Raw genomic sequence first — 21,755 nt, 5'->3', positions numbered from 1 at the left:
TGAGTGCAAGGGTGAAATTAAGGTCTTTTGCTCCAACATGTGTCACTTTACTGTCCATTCACTCACTTTGGTGAGGTCCTTTCAGAGCTCTTGATAATCTCTTTTTGTTTTAACAACCTTGATCAATTCAGTGTCATCAGCAAACTTGATGTTTTTCCACTCTTTTGGGGGAAGAGGACAGAAAGCATTCAGAAAAAGGTCTCTCTGACCTCTGTAATCTGTAATCTGTGCCTGGCCTGTGTGCGTGCAGGAATCCATTCCTGTCTCAGCAACATAGTTAATGCCAGACCAGGCAAACATGTTTGGCCTAGGATTGAGGGTGGAGAGATTCTAGAGGCAGTGTAGTGTAGTGGTTAGCGTGTCAGACAAGGACCTGACAGACCAGATTTCAAATCCATGCTTGCCCATGAAGCTCACTGGGCTACTTTGGGCTGGTCACTGTTTCTCTCCCTAACCTTACCTCTTGGGGTTGTGGGGGGGCATTAAATGAAGTGGAGCAGAGCCATGGATGCCACCTTGGGCTCATTGGAGGAAAAAATGAGCTTTAATTACAATAAATAAATATTCACATCAGCAACAGGTTCAAACGACAGAGTCAGCAGAAGCTTTTGTGCTCCGAGTGGTTACTGGAAACTCAACACAAGCACACAATTTCTTAAGTAAACCACTTTATTTTTTATATTTTTTTTAGATTTTTCTATGCCTCTGAGGTTTTACAACATTCAAACAGTATATAAATCTTGTGAAACAACTAGCTAAATAAACATTAAGTGCAGAGAAGGAAGGGATTAAGTGGTTGTCTTAGAACAAAATATGATTTTAAAGGGGAAGTTTCACCCCTTGAACAAAACCCTGGGCGTTCCCTGTCCGACTGCTTGTCTCTGTGCCTGATATGCCTTTTCACCACCTGTAAATGAAAAAAATAACTGTTATTCCAAAGATAATGGGGGTAGGGCAAATACTATAAATTATGTTAATCCCATTGTTTACTCTTGTGTTCATTGGGGTTTTATCTTCTTTCAGAAATAGTCATGTCTGGTGGTTTTGCGTCAGACAGCATGAGAGATGGGAACTTTTTTCTATTTGCCCCCACTCCAAACCCATGGTCCTGATCTGACCCTCCTGCACCTGCAGTTTCTATGGATGCCACTGAAGTGAATGGGAATGTATTTTCTCATGCAAATTGCAGGCGCAAAGGAGCTGATCCGGATCTGTACTGTAGCAAGGGCAAAGAGAGAAATCTCCCTACCACCGTCCCCAAGCCAGGGCCCCAAGACAAATGAGGACCCCTAAGCTGGCTATTTGGGAGAGAGAAATCATTCACTGCAAGTGATGCCATTAAGAACATGTGCAGCTTGGCCGTCAGTCTCCAGTGGCAGAGTCCAGTCCTGCAAAGGTGCTCTGGAATTCCATCCACTCAGACAAGGGAGCCTCTAGAAATAAAGACACTGAAGCCATAAATCACATTTCTATTAAACGGTTATATCCAGTGCTATTTTTCTAGAAGAAAAAGGTGCCAGATCTCACCATGAGCACCTCCCTTGTTCTCTTATAATGGCAATGACTCCCACATGAGAGGTGCCAGGACTGAGTTCCAGCTGAAAAAAGCCCAGGTTAAATTGTAATTTGGGGAGTTGAAATCGTGCAGCTTGGTTTCCTTGTCTTCAATTTGTCATTTATTATCTTACTTATGGTATTTATATATTGTTCTTTCCCCTAAAGGAGCCTAAGACACGATGTAATAAAAATAGCACGATTTACAACCGAGAACAAGCACGGCTAGATTCAAAACAGGTTTGTCTCCTAAAAGTGCAGGTAAACAAATGTCAAGGAACGGCTAGATGAGGAAGAGGGGTGGGAGCCGCCCACCCAAGAGCCCTCCAGGGAGGACACAAAAGACAATGACTTAGATCCCAGATGCTGGTGGTGGAACACTAAAGATCAGTCTGCAGAAGAGCAGTGGCATCACAAGTGGGGAGCGGTGCACTCCTGGTGGCACATCTCCGGGGGTGGCAAGGTGGCTCCCTGCCATGTAGAGGATCCTCCGTTCGTGGCTGCCCCTCCCAGCCTCCCTCCCTCCCCGGCTCGCCGTAAGCAGCTCCTGCTTTGCCACTTTACAGCGAGTCAGGGAGGGGTGGTCAGGAGCCATAGCTCCCCCTCCCTCCCCGGTTTGCTGTAAAGCGGCAAAGTGGGAGCCGCTTACGGTAAGCTGGGGGCCCCCTCCCAGAGGTTGCAATTTGTGCAATTTTTTTTATATAAAAAGAAAACCACATCAAACAACCCTGTATTTACTGCACAGTATTGACATCTAGTTCACCTCTCAATGAGCTTTCGTTTGAGAGTCTGGATCATTTAATTTGTTTGCCATGCCTAGAATGACCAAATCAAACATGTTTGATCTTTGCACTTGTTGCATCACTGTTTGGAAGATTAATGGGTCTGTGAGCATATAATAAATGATTAAATGGCTCTTCAGAAGAGGAAAGTACACATTATGGGCCAATGCCTATAATAAAACCTTGACAACGGATTCTATATCAAAATGAAAGTGCAGTCATAGGTCTTTATATACCCCTATGTTCTAAGAGATAAGGCCACCATAGTTTCTCTTGCCCGTTCCTGCCCCCAGTTCTGTCATCAATCAAGTCTCCAACTTTGTGCAATTGACCAGGACTCCAGGTATGCCATACAGCACAGGGGTACCATGGAGGAGTGGAATAAAGTAAGACCCAGGTAGGGATGCTCGAATCTGTCAGTTTCCATTTCTTTCCGTTTCCCATTTTTCCAATCTTCACTTCGTCATTTCAATACATAAAAATTATTACCTTATTTAATTCCTCTTAAAAATTAACCAGCAGTTTTGTGTGCATCTTTCCAAACATTCACATTTTTGTATGCGCTTTTGACTTGGTGCACATTTTTGCAAGCAATCCCCCTAGTATAATGCATTTCCATTTGATATTTTAACCAATCTCTTCATGTTTATGCACATTTTCCCCCAACAGACAGCTTTGCGTTTTGGCTACATGTTTTGGGGAAACTGAATTTTTTATAGGTTAAACCATAAAAGTAAGGTGGATCCTAAAAACATACACCTCAAGGGTCAAAAGCCAGGGTCAAGAGTTGCATCTGCAGCGTTGTCTGAAAGCTGTCTAATGAAAATGCCAGGCACATGCCTGGAGAGATTTTCATCAAGGGCACCTCAACATTCCTTGTGAGTTTCATGTAAACCAGAAGATGGCCTAGCAGCAGAAACATTTTAAAATGTTTCAAGTGTAAAGTGCCTGGCACGAAAACAAAACCAAAGCCTTGGTCCTATTTGACCGACATTTTGATGTCCTGCCCTTAATCCCTGCAGATTTCATACAGTTATGTTCAGAACTGTAAACACTATAGACTCCCTGGGGCTTTGCTGGAGCCATAGCCAGGTGATCTTGTGCCCCCAGCAGAACCATCCAGATCGAGCCCCCCAGCCCCTAGCCATGGACAAATTAGTTCTTCTTTTTGCCTCTCCTCCAACCTCCCCTCTCTATTTAAAACCCTTTTTTATGAGGCAATAATCAATATTTTTATTTACAGATGATATAAGGAAAAAAAACTTCTCCTTTTCCCTTATGGGGTACCCAAGAGCCCATATAGAGTCCTTTTGTAGGTTCTCTATCGGTAGGAGAAAATAACAGAGACCAACCAGAGAATATTGAGAAGCAAAGCAGCTAGTAAGCTTGATCTTTATTAACTGTTGCAACAGGGTGCTCCCCCACATGCAGGAGAAAGGAGGAGGACCCAGAACAAAGGTGTGCCTGCCCTTATATAGACATATATAATATTTGAGTTCAATTTGTTCAGGACCTAATCTGTGGGGTTTCAGACATGTGGTTTATATATACAGTTATGAACATTTAAATTTTTATATATATGACCTTAAAATTCTTATAACATAGACATATTTATGGACATATTTTAAGCCAATTCGGGGGGCAGCTCGCCTGGACCCCTGGTGGGGGCCTTCCTCACCACCCCCTAGCTATGGCCCTGGCCCATTCAAATCACTGGAAAACACAAGCAAATCTTCATTCATGAAATGAAATGACCTTACAAAGCAGGAATGAAATGAAACAACATATGCTCACAAAGTAACAAAAGACAGTTCACACATTACACTTAAAAGGGTACACCTCACATGTACAAGTGTTTGTGTGAAAGAGTCCACACTTCTTGACTTGTAAAGCAGTGGCAAAAGTCCATGGGGTCCCAGGCACACATATAGAGCCTGTGGCCCTTTGGAGAATAGAAGACACAATAGAGACTGTTGTGCTTTAAGAAATATGGTTTATTCAACTATTTATACCTTCAGCCTGCATTCCTCTGCAGCGCCACAAATCCAACTCAGTGGTGTAACATTGGGAAATGTTGATCACTTCTCCTACCTAGGCAGTTACCTTTCCACAAGGGCCAACATTGATGCCAAAATCCAGCATCAGCTGAGCTCTGCGAGTGCAACTTTCTCCCGATTGAAGTGCAGAGTTCGAGGACCGGGACATTTTCAGGGAAAGCAAAATGCTTGTTTACAAAGCTATTGTACTACCAACCTTACTATATGCTTGTGAGACATGGACCACTTATAAACACCATCTCCAACTCCTCAAAAGATTCCATCAACGGTGTCTCCGAAAATTTTTACACATCACTTGGGAAGACAGGCGAACTAATATCAGTGTACTGTACTGGAAGAAGCTAAGATCACCAGTGTTGAAGCAATGATTCTTCAACATCAACTTCATTGGAATGGTCATGTTGTGCAGATGCCTGATGATCATCTTCCAAAGCAACTACAGTGGTACCTCTACTTACGAATAACTCTACTTACGAATGGAGCTCCGCCCACCATCTTGGATGCGGTTTAGATAGGATTTTTTCTACTTACAAATTTTTAGATAGGGTTGCTTCGACTTACGAATTTTTTCTCCCAATGCATTCCTATGGGATTCCACTTACAATTTTTTTCTACTTACAAATGTGCGTTCGGAACGCATTAAATTTGTAAGTAGAGGTACCACTGTACTCTATTCCGAACTTAAAAATGGAAAGTGTAATGCTGATGGTCAACAAGAGGTTTAAAGACTGTCTCAAGGCAAATCTTTAAAAATGTAGTATAAACACTGACAACTGGGAAACACTGGCCTGAGAGCGCTCCAGTTGGAGAACAGCCTTTACCAAAGGTGTCATGGGCTTTGAAGAAACTCGATCTCAGGATGCAAGGGAGAAACGTGCTAAGAGGAAGGCACGCTTGGCAAATCCACACTGTGATCAACTCCCGCCTGGAAACCAATGTCCCCACTGTGGAAGGACGTGCGGATCCAGAATTGGCCTCCACAGTCACTTAGGGACCCATTGTTAAAACCGTGTTTATGGAAGACAATCTTACTCAGCTATGAGTGATCGCCAAAGAAGAAAGAAGAAGAAGCATGGAGAGAGTCCAGATCTTACAGCATAGTCATTCCAAGAGGCAGCAGCATAAGCTGCCTGCAGCCAGCACCCTCCAAAGATGGATCTCAGCCCTTTCATCCTCCTCCTTTCTCCCAGCAACCCTTGAGCAAAAACTCTCTCTTCCTGTCCCCTCAAACAAACCCCATCAACTTGGTAACAGCTCACTCCCCAGGCTAAAGGATTCCTCTCCACAATGGTCCATCAACACCTTTTTGTCATGTTAGCAGGTTTGTTTGCTTAAGCCAGCCCAGGAATTCCTTTGTAGCTTGCATTGTCCATTCATATCAGAAATAACCAAAAACCCTAGCATTTATTAACTTCCAAGGTTTACCTGAAATCTATAAAAATATGTTCACAAAGTAACAAAAGACAGTTCACACATCACACTGAAAAAGGTACAGCCTCACATGTACAAATGATTGTGTGAAAGAGTGCACAGTTCTTGATTTGTATAGCTGAACTATTGTGTACACAGGTAAAAAGACTGGACACTGTTGAATGCAACTTGCAAATGCCTCTATACAAATAGATGGGGGTTGCACATCTCTACTAGATACAGACATAACATTTTGAGCTTTGGCACTCCCCTCATTATGCTCAGTTTAAACAAGGTTAGCTCTAGGATTGAGGGAGTCCTGGGTCAAGACTTCAAGCCTTGCAATACACCTCATATTTTAACTTTCCTCCCAATTCTGTTCCACCCAAGCGTTCTTCAAATGTTGCATCCATTTTTTGGTTGTGCTCTTCACTGAAATGATTCTTCCAGTCACTAACGCCACCTGAACAGAGTAGATTTCATTAATAATAATATCCTCAAGCAATACGTTTGGATCAATTGACAATTTCTCCTGCAATTCCAGATTTAGTGTGCTCTAATAAAATTTTCCCCTATCTACTAGTGTGCTATTGCTGCTATTGCTTTCGAAAACCAAATCCACTCACTGTTGTGTCTTCCTCAAAGAAATGGAAGACAAGACTGGGCAATACTCTGAACCAAAAAGAACATATTCTGAGAAAGCCCAAATGGGGCTAGAGGCTAATGATCTAATCTGAGCCCTCATCTGCACTGTTCATTGAATGCAATATCATACCACTTTAAACAGGCATGGCTCCCCTCGAATAATTCTTGCAACTGTAGTTTGTTAAGGCTCATGAAAGTTGTTGGGAGACCCCTACTCCCCTCACAGAGCTTCTAATCCCAGAGTTTCCTGAAGAGAGGGGTTGAACATTAAACTACTCTGAGACCAGTAGCTCTGTGAGGAGAACAGGCTCTCCTAACAACTTCCAGTGCCCTTTACAAACCACAGCTCCCGTAATTCTTTGGGGAAGCCATGGCAGTGTAAAGTGGTATAATACTGGCTTTAATATGTATTGCAGATGGAGCCTCAATAAATGACTACCACTTCTAATATCACAATGAGGCCACCAAGCCATTCTGTTGCTTAGATCAGGAGAGGTGCTCTTAGGGATGTTTCCAGAGTCTACACTTTCTTAGATTCGCATATGAAACTCATCAACCAACCTTTCATCACCAACTTGCCTTCAACAGAAGGGAAATGTTGTGGTCCCCAAAATTCTTCTTCAGCTTGGATTTTAAGCTGAGTTGGAGAACTCCTCCCTCTTACCCACCCTCTTTCTCGTCAAACTGCCACAGCAGTTCCAGCGTTGACAGGGAGAAAGGCCTCCTCTCCCTGACCCATCTATTTCCCTCCTGCTCTGCCTTTGACTGAAATGCAGCTATATCAACAATCCAGCTATTTTTAAACTCTAGCAGAACATTAACATGGTCTTTGAAGTTTACCTTTGCGGAAAAGAATATCACCAAATGCGCCATGGGTTTTTCCAGCGTTTTCCTTCATAGCTTTGAAACTGCTTCTGTCCACAACCCCTTGAATCTTGTCATCAGTTAGCTGCAAGTCAAAGAATTCACTTATCCGTTTCACTCCCAAAGGTCTATTCTGAAGCAAGGAAAGAAAAATATGCAACGTTTAGTATTAATTGTTTCTGGAGGAATTGTCAAAAATGCCATCATTGCTGAAAGTGTTACTTTGAAAAGAGCAGAATGAGTGGGATCTACAATGTACAGGCATGGCGGGTACAATTCTGCGGTTTCTTGGAAGGCTTTGCCAGGAACCATAGGATGTAGGAACTACCGTGTTTCCCCTTTTTTAAGACACCGTCTTATAACTTTTTTTCCTCAAAAAAACACACGGTGGCTTATTTTCAGGGGGTGTCTTTTTTTTTAAGTGCTGGTACAACTGGGTCCCACTGGCTCAGGACACTCGGTGCTCTCTTCCGCGCACATTATAAACACCACACTCTAGCCTACTGTGCTATCCAGGTTTTACTGTCAACCAGGCTGGCAGCAGCTCTCCAGAATTTCAAACTTGGGGGTACCTGGGGGTTAAACCTGGGATCCTTCTGCTCCCCGGGCTCTCTCACGCCGGCCGAGGAATAAGGAGGGAGGCCGTGACCCGTCCCGCTCTGAGATGCTTGTGAGGGAAGCGCGAGGGGGACGAGGCTTGGGCCCATGCCCCTGGCGCGCACGCGCAGCTGAATGACGAGCCGAAGCGGAACCTTTTCTCTGTGGGGGGGGGGGAGACGCGCGCGCGCAAACACACACACACACACACACACAGAGAGAGAGAGACACGCACAGGGAGAGAAAGAAAGAGACGCGCGCACACACACACACACACACACAGAGACGCACGGGGGAGAGAGAGAAAGAGACGCGCGCGCACACACACAGAGAGAGACGGACGCACGGGGAGAGAAAGAAAGAGACGCGCACAAACACACACAGAGAGAGACGCACGGGGGGGAGAGAGAGAGAGACGCGCGCACACACACACACACACACACACACACACAGAGACGGACGCACAGGAAGAGAAAGAAAGAGACGCGCGCACACACAGAGAGAGACGCACGGGGGAGAGAGAGAAAGAGACGCGCGCACACACACACACAGAGAGAGACGGACGCACAGGGAGAGAAAGAAAGAGACGCGCGCGCACACACACACACAGAGAGACGCACGGGGGAGAGAGAGAAAGAGACGCGCGCGCACACACACACACACAGAGACGGATGCACGGGGAGAGAAAGAAAGAGACGCGCGCGCACACACACACACACAGAGACGGATGCACGGGGAGAGAAAGAAAGAGACGCGCACAAACACACACACAGAGAGAGAGACGCACGGGGGAGAGAGAGACGCGCGCGCACACGCACACACAGAGAGAGACGGACGCACAGGGAGAGAAAGAAAGAGACGCGCGCACACACAGAGAGCGTGCGGCTGCAGCACACACAGAGAGCGTGCGGCTGCAGCGCTCACGAAGCAGCGCTGCACTTAGGGGAAGATGGCCAGGGAGGGGGGCTGCGGGGTCAAGGCAACGCGTGAAAGGGAGGGATGGCGAGGAAGAAGTGGGGAGTGAAGTGATCGGGGCTTTAACATGCCCGCACGCGCAAAAGGGAGGCTCGGAATGTGGAGATCGGTTCTGGCTGCTTCTCTTAAAGTGCCGCAAGTAACGAGCCTCTCTCTCTTTTCTCCTGCCGCTCGTGCCCTTGGTGCTTCGTGCGGTGCTGCTTCACGCTTTGTCAGCGCTGCAGCCGCCACCGCTTCTGGGCACCCACCCGACCCCGCAGGCTTCCTCCTCCTGCCGCGGCCGGCATTGCAGGAGCTGGGTCCTGCTGGCTGGTGCTCCGTGCGGCACTGCTGCACGCTTTATTGGCACTAAAGCAGCCACCGCCGCTTCCGGGCACTGACCCGACCCGGCAGGCTTCCTCCTCCTGTCGCGGCCGGCATGCTGGGTCCTGCTAGCTGGTGCGGAAGTATGGCTTATTTTCGGGGTATGTCTTATAGCTCTCAAATGGTTAAAAACCCTGCCATGGCTTACTTTCTGACTACGTATTAAAAAAGGGGAAACACGGTACCAAGGCACTTTGTGGAAGGAGGGATAGAAGGAAAAAAGGGCCAATAGCTCAACAGCAGAGAATCTGTCCCAAGTTCAATCCTGGGAATCACCAGATAAGGCTGAGAAATGCTCCTTGGCTGAACCCTGGACCGGCACTGTCAGCATTTTTAGGGTGGGGTGACTGGTGTGGTCACACTGGGTGCCACACTGCAGGGGGCACCACAACAACGGGGTAGAATGATTGGATTTTTAAAAGTGCTGCAAAATGAAGCGTGAGAAGCGGGGGCACCAAATTTTAGTATTACGCAGGCCGCCACTGGAATTTGAGAGCCCAAAGTCTACCACTGAACAATCATCCGACACAATATAAGGCAGCTTGCTGTGATTCTAAGGCCTTTACTAGTCATTCGATCACATATCACTCAAAGACTTTATGCTAGACACATCTCTATAAAGAAAGACGCACACATTTTGATGTAATACAAGTGTTTCGACTGGTTCGTGTACAGTGGAACCTTGGGTTACATACCGTCCTCTTTATGTACACTTCGGGTAACGAGCTCCGCTAACCCGGAAGTAGATGCTTCTGGTAGTGAACTTTCCCCCGGGATGCGAGCGGAAGTCGTGTGGCGGCGTCGCAGCACCAGTGGGAGGCCCCATTAGTGAAAGCGCGCCTCATGTTAAGAACGGTTTCAGGTTAAGAACGGACCTCCAGAACGGATTAAGTTCATAACCAGAGGTACCACTGTATTCCAGTTGAGCCGACCATTAGGCATTGTTGTCTTGACTATTTATAGCCGCATGGCCAGGATTCAGCAATGCCCTTTGCCAAAAGTGCAGGGCATTCTCCACACAGCAAAGCACTTACCTCCTTCAGCTCCTCATATGTGATTGCCATGACATTTGCGTCATCAGCATGCTTATTCCATTCAAAAACAAAGTCAAAATAAGAGCCCCAGACCACTGCAAGGAAAGACAGAAATACAAGGCTGGTTAGTTGAGGATCAAAACATTCCTTTGCATTCTGAATATAATGAGGCTTGCTTATCAGGTGTAGATGTTATATTATTAAAGGTAAGGGACCCCTGACAGTTAAGTCCAGTCGTGAACAACTCTGGGGTTGTGGCGCTCATCTTGGTTTACTGCCCGGGGGAGCCGATGTTTGTCCGCAGACAGCTTTTCTGGGTCATGTGGCCAGCATGACTAAGCTACTTCTGGCAAAACCAGAGCAGCACACGGAAACAGGGCCGCCCCTATGGCCAGGCTGGGGGGCGCAGGGCGCCAGGGGGGTGCCGCGCTGCGCCCGCCAGACAGCCACGCTCAGAAACGGGGCAGGGGGGCGCCGGAGGGATCGTCGCACCACGGCGCCAGATATGCTTAAGACGGCCCTGCACGGAAACGCTGTTTACCTTCCTGCCGGAGCAGTATCTATTTATCTACTTGCACTTTGACGTGCTTTCGAACTGCTAGGTGGGCAGGACCTGGGACTGAACAACGGGAGCTCACTCTGTTGCGGGGATTTGAACCACCAACCTTCCGATCGGCAAGCCCTAGGCTCAATGGTTTAGACCACAGCACCACCCACGTCCCGTATTAGGCACAGCAAATCAATCCTTTCTTCATAGCGCCATACACAGGGGAATGTGGCCCCTTTTGCCATCTGCGGTGTTGCCATGCTACCCTGCCCCTGCGCCACCCTGGGAAGCCAAAAAAGCACTGCCCCCAACAGTGGCAGAGAAGACACTGGTTTCTGGTGAGCTCTTATGAAATCTCACATGAAATCAGCGCCACTTCTCCAGAGGCACTGTGGTGCGTGGGGTACCTGCAGGGGTGCCACCTCTTTGGCTTCTGTTTCACCCTGTCTCATGGGGGGGGTGTCAGCCCTGTCCATACACCTTTTTTCTTCTATTTACCCCTACCCAGAGACAGCATGCAATGTGCAACTGTGGGCAAACTAGGTTTTCCCCTAGATGCTCCTTAATATATGTGGAGAATCTGCAGGCCTGGCATTTCCTAACCAAAGGCGCAGCGAGAGAGATGCCTCTTACCCTGGTGTGGAAGAAGGAGCATCGTTTAGATCAGCCTGTATATCTGGCCCTCAGTACCCTTCAAACACCACACTTTTTCTGTATTTTAGAATTTCTGTTTTGTTGGAAGCCGCCCAGAATGGCTGGGGGAACCCAGCCAGATGGGCGGGGTATAAATATTAAATTATTATTATTATTATTATTATTATTATTATTATTATTATTATTATTATTATTATTATTATTTCCGCAGCCACACATCATTCTCCTCAAGCTATACCCCCCTCTTTGGTCCTGCTTCACACCCTCTTTGAATTGTCATTGTCTGACTGGAATATGTTCCACCAGCTCTGCCCACACATTTTGCTTGTCTGGATAGAGAACAAAGGGGTGTGTTTGTGTAGCGATCAGTTTACTGTACAAAGGTAGAATTTACATTTCTCGCTCTGGCCTCTGGCCTCTCCAAACACTGGCTTGTGACCCACTAGCCAGATAAAAAAGATTCCCAGCCTCTGCTTTTTGAACATCTGGAATTAAAGACGACTGGTGGCTGTAATGGGCATGGGGGTCTAACGAAGTATGAATCCTATCCCTGTTTCTTTCCTTTAAAAAAAATACTGTAACATAATGAGCATGACTAATAACCCAAAGGTGCAGTAGCAGCGTATTACATACCCTCCAACATTTCTCCGATGAAAATGGGGACGTCCCATTCCATAATGATAATTTTACTATTTATACCCCACACATCTTACTGGGTTGCCCCAGCCACTCCGGGTGGCTTTCAACATATATAAAAACATAATAGAACATTAAACATTTTTTTAAAGCTTCCCTATACAGGATTGCCTTCAGATGACTCATGGGTCAGATAATTCCATACCCTTCAACATTTCTCCAATGAAAATAGGGACATCCTAAGGAAAAGTGTGGTGCTGTGGTCTAAACCACAGAGCCTAGGCCTTGTCGATCAGAAGGTCGGCGGTTCGAATCCCCGCTATGGGGTGAGCTCCCGTTGCTCAGTCCCAGCTCCTGTCAACCTAGCAGTTCAAAAGCATGTCAAAGTGCAAGTCCGGCGGGAAGGTAAACAGCGTTTCCGTGTGCTGCTCTGGTTCACCAGAAGCGGCTCTGTCATGCTGGCCACATGACCTGGAAGTTGTACACCGGCAGCCTCGGCCAATAAAGCAAGATGAGCGCCGCAACCCCAGAGTCGTCCGCGACTGGACCTAATGGTCAGGGGTACCTTTACCTTTACCCTTAAGGAAAAGTGGGACATTCTGGGATAAAATCAGAAACCAGGACAGCTTCTCTAAATCAGAGATGTCCGTGGAAAATAGAGACACTTGGAGAGTCTGATATTGATAGAAAATGTGTCCGTGGGAAATGGGGGGTGGGGAGGGATGTTTATTACCTTTATTGGTTTGTGGTTTTTGTTCTTGTTTTTATCATGTATTTTGTTTTTGTTTTTATTGTATTTTCATGTTGTGAACTGCCCTGAAATCTACAGATGATGGGTGATATACAAATTTAATAATCATCATCATCATCATCATATATAATAATTACCATATACAAAGCAAGCAAAAACACAGACAATAAGAGGAAGAAGTAGTAACACACCAATATGAATCAAGGCATCCATATTTCCTGAGGGGGCATTGACGGTGAATGGTGGTCATCTAAGTTCAAAGCGTAAGAAATAAAACCCAACCCAATGACGCAAAAGTGCTCTGGATTTTGTGGGCCAAATTTGGCCTGCCAAGTCTTTCTTTTTCACCTCTGAGGCCATTTTAGTTAAGCCATGCCCTGTTGACTTCAGGGCAGGTAAAGGTGAGGTTTAGCCAAAAGGGGCTCTGTAGGCAAGGCATTTCCCAGTCCCACAACAACCGATTGTGACAACAAATGGCTGAGTAGGTGTCCTGCTCACTTGCCCAACCTGGTCCTGCTCACAACACCCAACAGAGTGTTGTGGTCCAGGTTGTGGACCAGAGTTGTCCCACCAGGCCAATAAGTTCCCTTACCCCTGAACTAAATTGATCAAACTGTGATGTTGATCCGAATTAATGCAGTCATTCTGATGGGCCTACAGTGCTTTTCTTTGCATAGTTATCTGCAGATAGAGCTCAACGCATTCAGTTGGGAAATGAGGGAACATACTTTGTCCATTCATAAAAGCTGTAAAGAAGTCATCCCAGGTATTGTAAGAGGGAAGAGGAGATAACCGATTGATAAAATGGTAAAATGAGGTGGCCACATCTTTTGGATTTCTAATGAGCAGCAGTATCTATAAGTAAAAAACAATATTTATGATGTTTACAAAGCGGATTTTGATAAAAAAAACTGTTGTAATAAAAATATTATTTGTTGCTTATTTGTTGGCATATGCATGCTGCCCCATAACTCTTACAATACATATTGTAGTTTACAATACATAATTAAAATACTAATAATATGAAGGAGACAATGCGAGATGAGCGCGCAACCCGAGTCGGTCACAACTGGACCTAATGGTCAGGGGTCCCTTTACCTTTAATATGAAGGAGAAGTTGGAGACCTAATGTAAATACAAAATAAATAAAGCCATAAATAAAAATCTACATGTTGTCACAGAAACACCTCATAACATGTCATTGAAACTCTAAAATGAGCCACTAAAGAGGTTAGTAAATCTACGGTAGGGTTGTCATATTTCAAAAAGTGACTCTCCAGACAGAAAAAATTGCAAAATCGCAAAGAAATTGGACGTTTCCCTCCGGACATTTTGCCAATTTCCATGCAGACACTGCTTGCTGCTACAGTGTTCCAGATATTTCCTCCACACCATTAAGACTCACCATTAAGATATTTCCTCCACACCATTAAGACTCACGCACCTTGGCTTTGTTCTTGAAGACAGATGCAGGAAGATTTTGAGGAGTGAGGTGGGTAAATATGACTCTTCGAGAGGGTAAATCTGCCATCCTCTTTGGTAAATTGTATGGGGTAGAGAGACAGTAAATAAAGTTTAGCATTTCAAACAGAAAGTCAAACAGAGCTTTGAAAATCAACAATGAAGTGCAACCCTATATCTATGCTCAGGAGTGAGCCCCATTGAGTTCAGGGGTGTGTACAGGATTGCTACCTAAAAGTTGTTGATAGAGAAGATGATCAAGAAAAATAATTTAAGGGCATTTGGGATAGCTTTTCTCAACAGCTGTGTGAAGAAAAGGCTTGAAAATGATAGAGAGTATAGTTGCAAATGGTTCAGCATCTTTCTGGAATTAAAGAACATCTTTCTAGTTTGATATATAAAGTTCATCCCCAGGTACAATGCCATTTTTATCATGTTATACATACAATACAAGCTGTCACTAATAAAAGAGAATTCACTGGAATGAATCAGAGTCCCTTTCCGCAGTCTTAGTAAACACATTTTTATCCACCTGGTACTTCTCTGGATCTCCAACTTCAAGATAGGGAAATTCTTCCAGTTCTTCATTATCCAGGTTACTTGTGTCTTCGTTACTCTTTGCAGATGTTAGCACTAAATCTGTTAGGATCTGACCAACCCAGTTTGTACCTGAAAAGGGGAGAGAGGGAATGTGATGCTTTTACCTCACAGCTATAATTAAACAGTTATCAGTGCTAATGTACCAGGGAACTTTTTCTTTTTATGAAAAGTATATAAATATAATGAATGAATTAATAAAATAATTGTAAAAATGGAAACAGTACGCATATCACACACGCCTTATTACCACCTCTCAAAATAAACTTTTTTTAAATAATATTTTTATTGGTTTTATAATAACAAAAGAAAGAAAAAAGGAAAAAGAAAACATAAAGAAAAAGAAAAAATACATTCTGGATTCTTGTTTCTTAACTCTACGGACTTCCTCACCCTTTTGAGCTCATTTTTTTCTATCTAAATTTTGCAGTTTCCAAATATCTTAATTTAACATCATACCTCATATTTTAAACCTTGATTCTTAATTCTTACATATTTATCTTTACAAAGAATCCTCTTAATTTCTCTCCTATAATATCATAATTCTCTTAACTTTTATACAATTTCAAAACCATTATTCCCTACCCAAAAATATCCATACATCCTTTTCTATATCTTCTTCTTTAATCCTGTCTTTAAACTAATATATCCCCCCTTCCCCTTGGAATCGGTGTCTCCAGAAATTTCAGCTAGCTCCTTAAAACTATCCAGGTTCAGACCGTCTTTATCCACTCAATTAAAATAAATCAATATTCCACCTTTACCCCACTCCTACTCTGTCCCAATCCATCCCTTTCTCAGCCCGCTTCTCCCCCTGCTGCATTCCCAACTTTTTATCTTCAATCTCCTTTTCTTTCTGACTTCAGCCTACATCCTTCCCTCCCCCTCTCACTGGGACGGCAACCTTTCTGATTTTCCCTTTTTGGGGGGACTTTCGAATCAAGTCCAATCCCTGTTCCTCCCCTCCCACCAGTGGAACAGTGATTTTCTTCTCTTCTTCTTCTTCTTCTTCTTCTTCTTCTTCTTCTTCTTCTTCTTCTTCTTCTTCTTCTTCCTCCTCCTCTTCTTCTTCCTCATATTTTCTACAGTTTAAATCTCCTGGTTCAAAATTCAGTTCTCTTGGTTCAGCAATCTTCTCCTCCAAGATTAATGCTTTTCCATTAGAGTTGAGCATTTCCTCTTTCATTTCCATTTTTTTTTCCAGAATCAAGTCCCACTGTATATTTTCTTCCTCTGAATCCAGAACCTTCTCCTCCATCTTGTTGTTGTTCTCCATTTCCATAAGTGTGACAGAGCCGGAAATGGTATTATTGTTCTCTTTGTTTTTTGTTTTCGAAGCTTAAAAAAGGATAAAGTCCCATCCAAACTGGTTCCAACTTCTATTTCTTTGATATTCCTCCTAATGTTCAATTTTAAAATCTATGCTGAGCAATCTTTGAATTCAATACTAGACAGCCTGTCAGCAGCTCACAGTCACTCAATCTCCGATAGGTAGGCACATTCCTTTCTATTGTGACAACATAATGGCGGCTAGCCGGTCCTTCCTTTGACCCGACTCCAATTTCCAGAAGGGTTTCCTCATATCAGAACACAGTCCTTTGCAGAGATCTAAGCACAGTTCAACTCTCCCCCTTACTCTGCTTCAGGGAAAGATTTTAAATCCAATTTGGGGGCAATTCATTACTCCACTGCGTCCTCCAGTACTCAAATGGGAAGACCGACTTCCCTTTTAAGTCTCATCCCATAACCAATTACAGAGTCCAATTCATAAATTTTTTACTTACTCAGTCCAAATCTCTTCTTTTTAAAGGGAAGAATCCACCGCTTACAGGCTGTCGGCTCGGAGCTTCGCTCCGTGGAGGTAGTGATTGTGCTCAAAATGGCTCCCACGACTGCTACTCTGCTGGCTCTCGGGGCTCCAAGGAGCTTACCGGGCAGCAAAGGAATCGCTCCGGGGCACTGCCGAGCAATCTGTGCCCCGGAACGCTCGATCCGGGGTTTTGGGGGGGCGTGTCGCCCCCCGTGGAATTGCCCTCCTCCTCCACGCAGCCAGAAACCTCGGAGCTCGAGGTTTTTGCACCACTCAGTCCGTGCGGCAGACCGGAATTCCTCTCAAAATAAACTTTTATCGTTTTGACAACAGGAAAATACTTTAAAAACAAAAACCCCTGGTGGCATGGATGTATGTGCACTGCAGATGCAGTAGTGGATTTTGTGGTTGTGATTTCCTATGATTATGATCTTTTTTTATTTTTTATTTTAAAAAACTGCCATGCATGTGGCAATATCAGATTAGTATTGTCACACTGAAGGAGTGAGGTTCAGTGGCCCTCTACACATAAAATATCCTCATCTACTATTAGTCCTAATGGAAGAAAGGTAAAGATATATTGCAGGTAGCAGTGTAAGCAGGGGAAGAGCAGGGTGGGGTTTTGGGGGGGGGGCGACAGGACATTTTAATCCTGAAAATGTTGTTGAGGAAGAAGCTAAAGCACCCCTTACTAGCACTGCAGCCGTTGCCCCCTCCTTCATGGTTACTATTAATTGTTTCCTAATCACAAATCATTCGTCCTGATATAGCTGTGACATTTCCAGAAAAACGTCTACTTCTGCTTCATTGACTATGCAAAAGCCTTTGACTGTGTCGACCACAGCAAACTATGGCAAGTTCTTAAAGAAATGGGAGTGCCTGATCACCTCATCTGTCTCCTGAGAAATCTCTATGTGGGACAAGAAGCTACAGTTAGAACTGGATATGGAACAACTGATTGGTTCAAAATTGGGAAAGGAGTACGACAAGGTTGTATATTGTCTCCCTGCTTATTTAACTTATATGCAGAATTCATCATGCGAAAGGCTGGACTAGATGAATCCCAAGCCGGAATTAAGATTGCCGGAAGAAATATCAACAACCTCAGATATGCAGATGACACAACCTTGATGGCAGAAAGCGAGGAGGAATTAAAGAACCTTTTAATGAGGGTGAAAGAGGAGAGCGCAAAATATGGTCTGAAGCTCAACATCAAAAAAACCAAGATCATGGCCACTGGTCCCATCACCTCCTGGCAAATAGAAGGGGAAGAAATGGAGGCAGTGAGAGATTTTACTTTCTTGGGCTCCTTGATCACTGCAGATGGTGACAGCAGTCACGAAATTAAAAGACGCCTGCTTCTTGGGAGAAAAGCAATGACAAACCTAGACAGCATCTTAAAAAGCAGAGACATCACCTTGCCGACAAAGGTCCGTATAGTTAAAGCTATGGTTTTCCCAGTAGTGATGTATGGAAGTGAGAGTTGGACCATAAAGAAGGCTGATCGCCGAAGAATTGATGCTTTTGAATTATGGTGCTGGAGGAGACTCTTGAGAGTCCCATGGACTGCAAGAAGATCAAACCTATCCATTCTTAAGGAAATCAGCCCTGAGTGCTCCCTGGAAGGACAGATCGTGAAGCTGAGGCTCCAATACTTTGGCCACCTCATGAGAAGAGAAGAATCCTTGGAAAAGACCCTGATGTTGGGAAAGATTGAGGGCACTAGGAGAAGGGGACGACAGAGGACGAGATGGTTGGACAGTGTTCTCGAAGCTACGAACATGAGTTTGACCAAACTGTGGGAGGCAGTGCAAGACAGGAGTGCCTGGCGTGCTCTGGTCCATGGGGTCACGAAGAGTCGGACACGACTAAACGACTAAACAACAACAAAAGCTGTGACATATTTTGGCCCTGATATCTATGGCATATCAGGGACAGGTCCTTGGACATTTCATTTGAACAGCATGAGTTTTTCTCCTCCCACCCCTCTCAAACTACCATTCAGAATTATTCTGAACATGACATATGTTTATAGCAAGCAAATGGTATTTACCAGACTTGGGGTATCCTACTAGGAACACGTCGTCACTCCTTGCTTCAAAGGACTCGAGAGCTTTGAAGGTCTCAAGGCTGCAAACAGTACTTGGATACAAAACCCCCTTGTAAGAAAACACTAGCTCTTCAGGTGCCATCGTTTCACCATCAGCCATTGCCTTATCTATTACGGCGATAAACTTCTTTCTGTGTGTGGTCATTTTCTCCTCTTACTTGCCCACAAGTCACTGCAGAGAGACTGAAACCCAAAGCCTTCCTTTTAGTAAGATCTGTGAGCAGAGAGAATCGGACGAAGAACCCTTGCTCTGTATATAGGGATGTGGCTCTATACAAAGAACTTCCAGTCAGAGTAATCCCATAAACATTGTGTTGGATTAGGCCCAAAAGGGGTTGGGGGGAATTGAAGAACTGAATACCGGTTTTTTTAGCCAAAAGACCTATCTGATTTCAAAATGTCACACTCCACGGTACACTTGCATAATACATAACCCGAAAACAATGCAACTGCACTCTGAAGGGGTATGCCTGTAATTTCACATTCATACAGATGTTCTGTTATTCAGGGACAGCATCAATGAGGGGAGAAAGAAGCATTTATGCCAGGAAAATAGAGAGGCATCATTCTTATGTGTAGGACTTTGCCTTTACCCTATAGAGTGGTGCCTCGCTTAACGAATGCCCTGCTTAACGAAATTTCCGCTTAGCGAAAGGATTTTTCGAGCGGAGGTTGCCTCACTAGACGAATCCGTTTTATGAAAAATTAATCTAGCAAATTGCAGTTTCCCATAGGAATGCATTGAAATTCAATGAATGCGTTCTTATGGGCAAAAAAAAAATTCAAAAAAATTTCAATGCATTCCTATGGGATTCGCTAGACGAATTTTTCGTTATAAGAAAAGACCCGTGGAACGAATTAAATTCGTCTAGCGAGGCACCACTGTATACTGTATTGGGCAGTCAAGGTTGGTCTTCAGGGAACAATATTTGTTCTTTCTAGCAGGATTTTGTCTCAGGACTGCTACTGACTGTGGGTTATGTTTTGTGTGAACAACACCGACTAATCCTCTGTTTTAATTGTGTGATGGAGTTTGTGGTCAGATCCACAGGGCATCCCCACCCCTGAGGAGTTTGTCAGCTGCCCTGTAAGAAGTTGTCCTCTTCTTAAATATAACTGTTTGGAAACCTATTTTGAATCAGGAATTGAAGGCTTCACATTATCTGATGCTCTTCTGCATGCTGTTTCTTCTTCGTTATGGGAGAGTTTCCTAACACAATTATAGCTATAGAAAACAAATAAGCAAAAGAGTGAATACTTTTGGCAGAAAAGAAGACATTTAAAACATCCCAGGAACATTTGAGCCTTGTTACATCATTGTGGTATCAAATTATTTCCTGAGAACTGTGAGAGGGTGGTGTCATGTTTTGCCAAAGTTCTAGAAGCTATGCGGAAAAGAAATGTGATAGTTAATGGACAAGTATTTCAAAAACATCACGGCTTTTTTTTTTAGTATATGTGCTGCCGAAGCGAGCACCTCATGACTTAGGCTCAAAATCAGCCCTCTTATGAAACAATTTGGGGGCTGTGCACAATTTAAGGATGATAGGCTTTGTCCAAGAAAGGTCCTCCTTTGATTTTTAGTTCACTTGGCCCAGTGAGATGGCACCTGGCATAAACATTTTGTGCCCGCTCCCTGGGGTAGTTTATCAGAAGTGAAACGATAAGCTTCACACAAGATATTTGCCAAAGAACAACTTTTAGGAGCAATTGATTGATCTAATGGATGACTTTACACCACATGTGGTAAGAGAGCAAGAAAACTCCCAATTATTGCCCTGCAGACACAGTGAAACACAACCATTCAAATGTCCATTAAACAAAAGGGTGCCCTTGAGAATCCTGCTATATGGAGTCATGTTTATGGAAAGTGACAGATATATGGAAGAAGAACTCACCCTCATCTTAACATTTGTGATTATATGTAATTGAGCAAGTAATCTCTATGGTATTTGGTACACCTGTAATTGAGGCATTGTAAAACTCAAGGTAAAGCCAAAATGTCATACCTTTTGTGGTTGTTCATAATCACTTGCATCTTTACCTTCGTTTTGGGGGCCAGAGGTCAGCCTTGTCTAACATGTCAGACTGCAACAGATGAACCAGAGGAGCCGAGATCAAACTGAATATGGGAGCTATCAGGAGGGCAGAAAGGAGGGCTCCAGTGGGCCTCACTTGCAGCAAAGCAATTTTGTCCTCCAACCTGTTTTTACCTGAACATGCAAATCAACTCATACATGGTGGAGTCTCCTTTGGAGGTCTTTACGCAGAGGCTTGATAGGCATATGTCAAGAATGCTTTGATGGTGTTTCCTGCTTGGCAGGGGGTTGGACTGGATGGTCCTTGTGGTCTCTTCTAACTCTATGATTCTATGTCAAAAAGAACTGCCTAAACTGGGGGGGGGACTATTGTTATAAAAAGGTGAAGGGATCATAAGAGGAACAGAGGGAGGAAAAAATAATAACAAAAAATAATATAAAAATACTAATAAACTGTAAATAATTACCGGTATATATATTATCTGTTTATGTGAGATCTTGCTAGAAGCTGCCACCACATGACCCCAGCGGTAGAGGCAGGATTCTGCTGCCTGAGGCACCTGCTTCAGGCCACCTCATGAGGGTGCCGGCCCTGCTTGCCCAAGTGTGTTAAGGGACAATGTTCTAATACGATTAACGCTATAGAAATAAACAAAAAGAGAAATAAACAAAAGAGAAAAGCATTTCTGACACAAAAGCAGCATTTAAAGATCCCATCAACATTTCAGCCTTGTTACACCACCATGGTGTTTAATCCTTTTCTGAGAACTGTGAGAAGGTGGTGTCATGCTTATGAAACCATTACATAACCCCTGCAGAGCTGGAAGGTGATATGTACAGCATGTGCTAAAACACAAAAGAGATGGGCA

The 21,755-nt window shown here is 44.2% G+C and overlaps 1 protein-coding gene across 1 annotated transcript; it reads right to left on the bottom strand.

The window, feature by feature from the left end:
• Positions 1-5,660: 5,660 nt before the first annotated feature.
• On the bottom strand, positions 5,661-18,992 carry LOC118082833 (sulfotransferase 6B1-like). Its single transcript, XM_035110665.2, has 7 exons — positions 18,791-18,992; positions 14,863-14,999; positions 14,314-14,403; positions 13,598-13,724; positions 10,282-10,376; positions 7,289-7,445; positions 5,661-6,266 (listed from the first exon to the last, which is right to left on the bottom strand). Exons 1-7 carry the CDS (start codon positions 18,990-18,992, stop codon positions 6,136-6,138), a joined length of 939 nt encoding a protein of 312 aa, XP_034966556.1. The 3' UTR covers positions 5,661-6,135.
• Positions 18,993-21,755: the final 2,763 nt, after the last annotated feature.

This window comes from Zootoca vivipara, chromosome 3 (genome assembly GCF_965207765.1).
Source record: "Zootoca vivipara chromosome 3, rZooViv2.hap1.1, whole genome shotgun sequence".
NCBI lineage: Eukaryota > Metazoa > Chordata > Lepidosauria > Squamata > Lacertidae > Zootoca > Zootoca vivipara.
The sequence above is the reverse complement of the archived record's forward strand: the minus strand, read 5'-3'. Positions and strand labels throughout refer to the sequence as shown.

Bases quoted from the DNA above. Each gene is read 5' to 3' on its own strand.
- LOC118082833 (XM_035110665.2), bottom strand. From the start codon at position 18,992: ATGACCACACACAGAAAGAAGTTTATCGCCGTAATAGATAAGGCAATG. The intron at 15,000-18,790 runs GTAAATACCATT...TCCCCTTTTCAG, and splicing joins AGTAGGATACCCCAAGTCTG to GTACAAACTGGGTTGGTCAG. The intron at 6,267-7,288 runs GTAAACTTCAAA...TACTCTGTTCAG, and splicing joins TGATATTCTTTTCCGCAAAG to GTGGCGTTAGTGACTGGAAG.